This window comes from Necator americanus, chromosome IV (assembly GCF_031761385.1).
Source record: "Necator americanus strain Aroian chromosome IV, whole genome shotgun sequence".
NCBI lineage: Eukaryota > Metazoa > Nematoda > Chromadorea > Rhabditida > Ancylostomatidae > Necator > Necator americanus.
This window is the reverse complement of record NC_087374.1, coordinates 16471405-16481336: the sequence shown is the minus strand read 5'-3', so window position 1 is coordinate 16481336 and position 9932 is coordinate 16471405. Positions and strand designations below refer to the sequence as shown.

General features: G+C 39.6%; 1 protein-coding gene across 5 annotated transcripts; it reads left to right on the top strand.

Moving 5' to 3' along the window:
- Window positions 1–317: 317 nt before the first annotated feature.
- Window positions 318–9665, top strand: RB195_001535 (uncharacterized protein; the record flags this gene model as incomplete). 5 transcript variants are annotated; one of them, XM_064198366.1, is made up of 21 exons in its annotated part: window positions 318–449; window positions 2108–2174; window positions 2269–2370; window positions 2471–2552; window positions 3220–3280; window positions 3508–3571; window positions 3639–3752; window positions 6991–7079; window positions 7200–7282; window positions 7353–7388; window positions 7421–7489; window positions 7548–7610; window positions 7944–8112; window positions 8270–8339; window positions 8514–8619; window positions 8906–8948; window positions 9011–9028; window positions 9097–9267; window positions 9329–9421; window positions 9487–9539; window positions 9608–9665. In XM_064198366.1, the coding sequence occupies 21 exons, from the start codon at window positions 318–320 to the stop codon at window positions 9663–9665; spliced, it is 1743 nt and encodes a 580-aa protein (XP_064054245.1). The 5 variants fall into 5 exon arrangements, with proteins under 5 accessions (XP_064054245.1, XP_064054244.1, XP_064054248.1 ...); XM_064198365.1 differs by lacking the exon at window positions 7353–7388; XM_064198363.1 differs by lacking the exons at window positions 318–449; window positions 2108–2174; window positions 2269–2370; ... (5 more) ...; window positions 7200–7282; window positions 7353–7388 and adding an exon at window positions 8676–8790 and having other exon boundaries at window positions 7485–7489; window positions 8906–9028.
- Window positions 9666–9932: the final 267 nt, after the last annotated feature.

Here is a 9932-nt window from a genome sequence, read left to right as displayed (position 1 = left end):
TACCGTCAAGCACTATTAAATATTTCAGGCGCCACCGGATTCTGGATTTTGGGTTACACATGCTTGAGGACTGGAGGTTCATATTTTGTCCATAGCTATCGTGCACACTGTAGGAGGGCTGTTTCCTCTATCGAAACATGGGACAAAGATATGCCGTTTACGACTATTACGGCACCACATTTCTACTAATGTATAATACATATGTATCAATTTTCGTACCGAATCTATACTCGGGTCAAAACTACCTCATGCCCGGTGCACCGCGCAGGGCTGTGAACCCTGCAGGCAGCCTAAGTTGCTCTGCTTGACGCGACGCGATGACCCCATCGGCTGCGATCGAGCTGGGACCATCGTTAGATCTGCGGTCCGAGTGGGGTAGTCAGGTCTGCCTCTGTGGCAAGCACCTCGACTACACCATCAACGCAATTGCACTTGCAAAATGTTCTGCGGTACAGAATGACGGTCCGGCTGGATTTAATACACTTCAGTTTTCTTTCATGTGTAAAGTTGCGCAACATTCAGACACAAACGAAATTGATGAAAGAAGCGAAATGAGCATTATCATGAACGATCTAGAGAGATCAAAGAGAGTGATTTTGTTTGTTTCTTTTTTAGTCATTGCAAGAGCAAGTGGAAGGAGATCACTGACGAAATTTTAGAAGAAATTTTAGATTGAATCAGCCTCAATGATGTTTTTCTACACCATGAAGGGAGTATTTTGGACCAAATGATAAGAAAGTTTGATGGCACGAATAATGCTGAAAATATGAGAACCGACTGAACTTTTAACTTGTTACGAAGAATGAAATAAGTGGTTTGACACAATTACGTACAATATAGTGGGAACATGATTTCGAAAACATGGTGATATAATTCATGCTATCTTCTCTTCCAGACATTCTTCAAGCTATTAAGACCGTGTTATCAAAGTGACAAACACAATAGAAAACAACGAGAAGAAACAAAAACATATGTCAGCAATGACTAGGCAACGACCTAGGGAAAGCTTTATGTTAATTGCCTAGAGGTTTTGAACAAAGAGGCTATCGAATCTTGAAAAACAGGTGTTTCAGTAATAAATTTATCGCTGAATAAACAGTTGAGAAATGTGCAAATGTGCAAAACAGCTGTTGTTTTTTCTGTCCGAGGGGAAGTTGAGTTAATTAGAATACTTATAAAAAGGCTATTATCTTGCAGTTCCCTTACAGTACCATGAAATCGCATTTGAGATCATCACTGGAATAATGCTGTAACCGTTAACGAAACCACGTCTCGAATACGATGAACAGGACTGATGGTTCCATCGTTGACATCTACCACTGCTATCTGCAATTGTTATTTCTTTTGTTTTGTTTTATTTTTCCTTCCAATCTATTCGTTTGAATTACGGTATCATTTATTCCAGTTCCCCTGTTTTTAACTTTCATTCAGGTCTCGTTCACAATCCTGAATATTCAGAAGTTCTATAGAAGTACCGTTGCAACATTTTACTGTTCTGTTGCATAGCAAATCGTGTCCATCCAAATAAAAACAACGAGTGATGATGCAGTTCTCATCTTTTGAAGAATGCTTTTCTCTGACTAGCGTTCTCAATCGAATGCTGAGATTCTGGCGTATCTACCATTTGGATATTGCTCGATGAAGGACTTACCTTCTCCTCTGGATCTATTTCTTGCTATTTCAGACCCACACATGTTCATAACTACAGTCCGATCGAGAGGCCTAGAGCTTTCTGCAATTGCGGAAACGGCAGTGCTCGAGGTGTCGAACGGGGACCCTCATACATCTCCGCGGTTCGAAACTAGCGGGTGTCACTCCTCGAGAGCAACCAAGAGCTTACGCAACCGCGTTAGGCTTCAGGTTCATATGAATTGGATGTAACTCTTGCATTCTGCTTAGTCTCCACTTACTTGAAGGAATGTACGAGATATATGTACTACACATATAAAAAAAAGGAAGCGAAAGGAGCGTACTAATCAAACCCGGACGAGAATCCTACATACATTCACTTGTATCTCCTACGATGAATTTTCTGTTTTGCTGCACATCCGTTCTAGACATACCCAAGGAGTTTAGCAAGTCTTATGATAGGACTCTTTGATTACAGGAAGGGACACTGGATACTTCATCGACCGAAGGTAGCCAAGTCGTTGTTAAGAAAACAACAGTAGACGGTAGTGATGCAGAGTTCCGCAGATAAAAGGCTCTTCTATGGACGCGTACAAATCCAGGATAAAGTAAATATTCGCTAAATTACGCTTGACCTAGAGGATCAATACGATTATGCCTTACGTGAAGCTCTGACCTTGTCACTACCGCCTCAATATCCGTTCAGACCACCCACTGTTCAAGAATGCTTGTCGTACTTCGGTGATTTTATCTCCCTTCTTGACTTTTCCTTTTTTGTTGTTAGGCTCACTTTTTATCTGAATCTATTGTTGCAGCAGAATGTACAATCCATTTTTTCCAGTTTTCAGTCCTAAGGTTCCATCAATGCGACCAACACGTATTCAAAAATCAATCTGGTCACGAACAATTACCATACGAGTCCAGTTCGATTTTTGGAGTGTCAGGCCAAAATTGTCAAAATGATCAAGGGAAATACTTTACAGTTCTTACTATTGCTTTTATCATTCACCGTTCAATTAACTGTGGACATTGGTGTTTACAGTGCAGCGAAATATGTAATATGTACTAAAGAGAGCTATCAAGATGAGAGACTCGCTAGGAACTTGTTTCCTTCTTGGGTAACAGTCTTCTCCATCATGATCATAATGTATCTGTTCTTACCGTTACTTAACAAAGCCGATCTAACCTATTTCAGGCTATTACTGTGACTTATCACCATTTTCCCTATTCTCAGAAGAAAATAAAATTTAGATGTAAATGCTGTTGCTTCTTTAACCGTAGTCGCATAAAGGCGAGATGGTGAGTTACGTGGGCGCTAGAAGTAACGCGATGGGACCCGCTTTCGTTTCTGCTCTCGGATTTGAACAAGCAACGGTGTCACCTCGGCAAGAGGCGCGTACGCAACAGTATCAGGCTTCGGATGTTTTTACTCGACTGCGACATATCAAATCTGGCCAATAGTGCGGCCAAATTTCTAAATACGCTGGAATGTGTGTGGAGAGATGGGAACAAGTAGCAGCTCGGTCAAGCGAAACTTCTAACCAGTTCTTTGACAGGACCTAACCTTTTGTAAGAATTGAATACAAAAAGACCTGCGAAGCTGCAGCGCCCAAGAACCGAACAGGAATCTCTCCGTTCCAGAACGCAAAAGGTAAACCTTATTCATAATCAAATCGGATAGATTGCAGCACGCATCAGTCCATTGTCTCATTGCGAATTTCTACAATAGTCGTCTATGGAAACCCTTATGTCTTTTCTATTTTCAAACTTATCGGTTTTCCTTACAAGAGCTCAGCTTGAAAAGATGTATCGATCAGTCATAGCTTTTGAAATCCTTAGCTTGCTTTGTACATGCTGTGATCTCAGTTGAGATTGTAGATCTGTTGTTGTTCCAAACCTTGTGTAACATGTGACAGCCAGAAAACCATGCTCTTTGGAACAGGTGAGGTTTTCACTGTTCACTGTAAAATTGATACTTATTTGTGGCACTGTTTACTGAAATTGTTTAGGTACTTGGAGGGCTGATTTTCTTGTCCTGCACGGCTATCAACTTTGTCAATTCTATAGCAGTCAACAACTTTTCCCTATTTCGCTCAATTATGTTCCGCCCGTGAAATGCGTAGGTTAGCTGCAAAAGGAGATAAATAGAAATTGCGGACAATTACTTCCTTAAGTGGCCAGCTTTGAACAATTCGTGATATACACACCTGTGGAAGTAACTTCACAGTAACTTCTTGTATGGGTTTGATTCAGTAATTAGAAGAAAACTACTGCGTGTCTAGAAAAGAGCATCCAAAGTTTCATCCGCCCTAATCCGACTTTCTGGTAAGAAATATGTAATTTCAATTTGAACTGTCGAAGGAACCACCACGCTTTTTCCAACTTACGCTTAATCGTGGCGGAAGTGAGCATCTTCGAACAAAAAACCAAAGATAAATCTGAAACTGGGAGGAGGAACAGCAGTAAGATAGGATGGAAGATAAGTAATTTTAACGATAACAGCAGCTTCATACTAGATCATGACTTCGTGGTTAACGTTTATATGGTGGTTTACGGTTAACGTTTATATTTGGACCTACTCCTTTAATATTCTCAACTCATGTCGCATATAGTCGGGACAAAACGACATGAATCAAGAGTGTAGTTGCGGTACATTTACGTAAAAATTACGTCTTCAGATTAACTGCGCGGCTATAATAACATAAATTTATGCCTTATTACTTTTATACATTCTTTAAACTCTTCACATTTTACCTTTTCAAAATTTTACATAGATATAATGTTTATATACAGCACATGTCAAATATTTCAATACATGCTTGTACGTTTTATACAGTTTTATATAATAGAAATTTGAAATTGTAGGTTCTTCAAACTTCTTTCAACAGCGTTTTATCGCTTCATTTCTATCTATTCTCTTATAAAATCGATATGAGAGGTTAGGTGTATTAGTGGCGAACAGAGACCTTGTATCTTCGAGATATACCTTTAGGTACAGTGTATGTCGTGAGGCATTATTCGCGCCTCGTTGATCGTTGGACGTCAATTTTACCCAGCTAGATGAGCAAAAAGAAATCCTTAGAAACGAAGAAAAAAGTAAAAATGATACATAACACCGATCAGTGGGCATTTTTGAAACATCTCTTGCATTCCCAGAGATGAATGAGTGTTTCCCACCTAACAAGTCGAGACAGGATAATTTCATTTTCACTCGCATTTCTAAATGGCATATCACTTATACAAATCCATTTCATTCTTTCCTTCTTTTATATTAACTCAAGCATACTTTATGTAGACCTTGAACAACATCTAATATCATGTTCTTTCCTTTCCATTCGATTTTAAAAGCGCATCATAAGAGCTGTAGGTGCGGCGACAAAAAACCGTCGTAAGAGCGGTACGACGCAGCGAGGGGGGGGGGAGGTTATAGAAAAAAAAAAGAGGAGGGGTAGGGGTTCTGTTGTGGTTATTAGGGGTAGGGGGAGGGGGGGTGAAATTAAGGTTTTTTCTCCGGGGGGGGACATTAGGGCCTCTTCCTCCCCCGACTGCAGCGATGGGTGGTGCCAGCAAAGGTTTCGCCGCGCCCCGGCGAGCTGGCCCGCTGCCACTTCTGCCAAATCGGGGGCCCTTCACAAGCGTGAGGGTCTTTAGTGTTAAAAGGCACTCGTAGCTATTCGACCTGAGGTAAATAGGTGAAAATGATAACTTCCACCTTCGATGCACCTGTTTCATTGCCTATTCTAGGTTTAAGTGTCTGCTAACTAAGGTAAGTTATTTCTATATATGTTCTATGTTGTGAGTTCTCTCTCATTTAAGTAGTCTTTATTTCTTGACGTGTGGTAGCAGGGAGTTGTTTCTGGCAGGAACGTTAATGATTGGTGGCTTCTACAACTCACGGCTGGCACAATCCTCTCTGTTAACGCATTCTTTATGTAGTTGAAAATTGGGTTTCTTTTAGGAATTGTTGCCAAATGATTGCCACACATTTCCACTGATGTTTATCTCTCCCCTTTAGAGATTGCATTCCACCTTACTCTCCTTCTTCGTTGTGGAAATCATTCCATTTCTTCTCTGAATTGCCCAGTATTGCTTTTCAAGTAGTCGCTTTCAATTATTGACTAGTCGAAGGTACGGTTTTCGGAGAAAATACTGCTTTGCTGGGATAGTGATTTGGAACCGTTCGAAGTAATCATTTCGCGAAACTCATAGTGATTTTTGTGTATTACAACGCTTCGTCAACTTCCATCCACGTCCATATTTCTTTCCACTCCATCTGCTTTGCCTTATACTTTATTTTGTGTATTATAAGAGTGTCAACTTGTTAAATGCATGGTTATCGCTATTGAAAGTCTCTTTATTTCGGAGTCGTGCAATTCAAAGTCCTATCTTCGGCAATTCAGTAATTAAAAGCGATTATTTGAAAATTAATTCAGCGCAGTTTAAAGGAGAAATAGAATGATTTCAGCAACGAAGAAGGAGAGTAAGGAGGAATGCAATTTCTAAAGGGGAGAGATATCATCAGTGGAAACGTGTGGCAGTCATTTGGCAACAATTCCTAAAAGAAACCCAATTTTCAACTACATAAAGAATGCGTTAACAGAGAGGATTGTGCCAGCCGTGAGTTGTAGAAGCCACGAATCATTAACGTTCCTGCCAAAAACAACTCCATGCTAGCACATGTCAAGAAATGAAGACTACTTAAATGAGAGAAGTCACAACATAGAACATATATATCTAGAAATAACTTACCTTAGTTAGCTAGTTAGCTGAAATTTAAACCTAGAATAGGCAATGAAACAGGTGCATCGAAGGTGGAAGCTATCATTTTCACCTATTTACCTCAGGTCGAATAGCTACGAGTGCCTTTTAAAGGTTTAAACACTAAAGGCCCTCACGCTTGTGAAGGGCCCCCGATTTGGCAGCAGTGGCAGCGGGCCATCGCGCCGCGACGCGACCGCCCGCGCAGCCGTTTGAGTAGATTTAGATGGCACCCTCGAGAGAAGTACGCAATTGCGTACGTGCTTCATGTCGTTTTGACATTACTACACTTTTCAGCCGATTCCTTATTATCACCAAAAATAAGTGAGACCGCGTGTCGCTTGGATTCGCGAGCTGTGTTCGCATAGATTTGTAAAGCTGATTAAGATTTATAAAGTTTAGAACAATTTACCGCTCATTCTGCTGGTTTTTTTTTTGCAAGACTAATATGAACCGAATAGAGCCGACCTATGCTATCTGTCGAGTTAAAAGAACAAAAATTCTGATATTTGTTACATATATTATTGTATTATTTTGACAGTTGTTACATATGTTATTACTGAATAATTTCTTTGTTGTATTAACTTAAAGAAAGTAATTCAGATGATTATTGCTTCGAGGTGAAGGCAAAGTGTTACGCAGGTTGTCCTCAATGTCCAGACGTTTGCCTAAATTCAACCCTATTGGAACGAGTAAGTATGTGCTAATATATGATTCAAACATTAGTACTTTTTAGCTTTTGGTCTTGCTTTATTGTACTACTAAATCCATGTTCAATATAGCATTGCTCCAAAATCCATGAAGAATTCTAGGACTCATGTAGAAACAACTATGAACCACACTTCTATTCAGCAGCTATGGAGTACGAGCAGTACTGCAAGGACTTCTACAGGGCGTTTGTTTCTTATACGTTCTATTTTAGCAGAAGTTCAGACTGACCAAGAAATTAAAACATGACATTTCAGATTTTCGTTCACGACAGCTCAATATATCGGCGTTTTGTTCGGAAATTGCTTTGTAGGTTTTCTTGCAGATATGTTTGGAAGGCGCACAATACTTTTTATCGCACTAACGATAGGTATACCAGACTTAGCACTATGAGGTAAGAGACAACAACCCAGGATAATAAGTGGAAATTTGCCGAGAAATTTCCGTTTTAGCAACATTTGTAAATTTGCCTATTTTTTACCTATTTCGGTTCCTCATCGGCATCAGCGTCGCAGGTGAGATCTCTTACCTTTGTTACCGAGGACTCTGTAGTTTTCTTCAGTTTTAAGAGGAAAAAAAAATCTGCCATTTGGCGGTTACTGACATATCCTTTAAGTAACATAAGACATAAGTTCAGAGTCTTAATGTATTCTAGCATCTATGACCGTTGGTTGGGCGTATTTTGTTGAAATGATATCCGTCAAACATCGCTTCAAATTAAGAACTTTCACAAGCTGGGGTGGTATTTTTTTGCGTTTCTATGCGGTATTTCAACTCAACTCAACTAATTATCACTCTTTTTTCTCGTGATTTTCTTCTTATTTTTCTCCTCAGTTCTCATCATTCAGATGTGCATCTCTTCAAACTAACGGACGCTTACTTATGACTGCTTTGACGCATGGAGGTTGGCTAGCTGGCACATGGAGGTTAGCAACATATTATCATGCGTGTGCGTCACTTCTAGCACTAGCTGTCATTTTTGTCCTACCGGAAAGTCCGCTGTGGCTGAGAAGAAAGGTGAGGCACAACGAAGAAGTAATGCTTGCGGTGCGAGTGTTAGTGCAGCAAGGTTAATCTCCTGTTGTATTTCACTCTAAGAATTTTTTTCGGTGTGGACTGAACAGAGTCCTGAGCTAACCTAAAGTAAGTATAAGGTTTAATTATTCTGTATCAGGGATACCATGAAAGAGAAGAGAAGGCAAGAAGAAAGTTGACATGGATCAAAGGTCTGAAATACAAGGAAGGTTCGCCGCTTTCTCCTCTTTTATTTTACTTTCGACACTTATCAATCAATCATATGCATGCTTCATTAACCGTGTTCTTGTAGTGTAACTTTTTCTTTATCCTCTTCTTCTTGATTTTCCTCTGTATTATTCACATTTGCTTCACAATCGCCGATGATTTCTACACCTTTATAGGTAAAGAAGAACTAAAGAAGGAGGAAACTGCACAACAACAAATGTTGTTTTGCAATGTTTTCAATGATGCTGAGCTTCGAGTCAGTTTCCTAGTGCTTTGTGTCATGTGAGTGCCATTGTTTCTTCGATGCAGAATTTATATGACAAGTTAAATGGTTGGAGGTGGTTTTGTGGCGGACTTAGTATGTATATGATTGATTTGAACGGTGAGGACATAACAAGTAACTTCTGGTTGGGGCAATACATGTCGGCCGCGCTAGCTTCTATAATTAGAGTGGTATACTTAGCTTTTTTGTCTACATAGCATAAGTTTAAAAGGTTTCGTGTTTTTGTTTTAAGGTTTCGTGAACCTTATTTTAGTACATTTTGTGACATCTCTCGACATAATTTAGATGGTCGGATTTGCTAACGCGTTCATTCCTTGGCTGGGAAGACGTAAAGTATACATAATTTCAATGGGCTCTTGTATACCGGCCTCATTAGCTCTGACAGTGCAGTTGCTTTTCGGTGAGAAGGTATGTCTACTTTATTAATAGAACCTGTCAACTGCTGTGAACACTTCTTTGTACCAAATTATTGTAAGGGGTCTACGCTCTACTTCATAACTTATCTCACTGCGTACAACTCTATCTCCGTCTCGTGGGAGCCGAACTTTCTCGGAGCGGCCGAGTTGATGCCTACAGATGTGAGAGGCCAAACAACAGCGATGCTAAACATCATCTCTCGGCTAGCGAACGTGTTCGCTTCTCAAGTGGTAATTTTCTAAGGAAACGTGTTGGTGTTTTTTCTTTCTGGGATTTTACAAGATGTTCCAGATCTATTTTAGAATGATTTACGAACCTGCAATACTGATACTACTCATTATTTCAAATGTAACAAGTTTCGTGGTGACTATTAAGTGGTTAAAGGTAAGATAATTGTCAAATCGTTTCTATTTCTTTCTTCCATTACTCTAAATGTTTTTTTTTTTTAGGGAACGAAAAACATTAACTTGGAAGGCATTGGTGGTAGTGCAAAGCCCAAAAAGTGAGCAAAGTTCAAGAAAACATCATTAATCACCGTCATAATTAATTTTCTTATAGCTTTCATTCCAGCAGTGGTTTGAGGCGTGAAGACTTCAGAGAATCTTCTCAGAACAACTCCACTGTATGATTTCGAAATGCGAATGAAAAGAAGGAACCGAAACAAAGGGTGGAGAAAACACTCTTACGAAGCTCAAACTTCAGTATATAATGTCAATGCGATATATTCATACTATACTGCTACGATCCCCTGTTAAATGTGTTTTTATGTAGAATATTGCGTGTGTATATAATATTGGAAGTGATAATACGAATTACATAGTTCTATGTTACGTCGGTTGCTTCAGTTGCCTTCTCGGCAACTGTTCTTGTCTACTCAATGAGCAATGAAAGACGA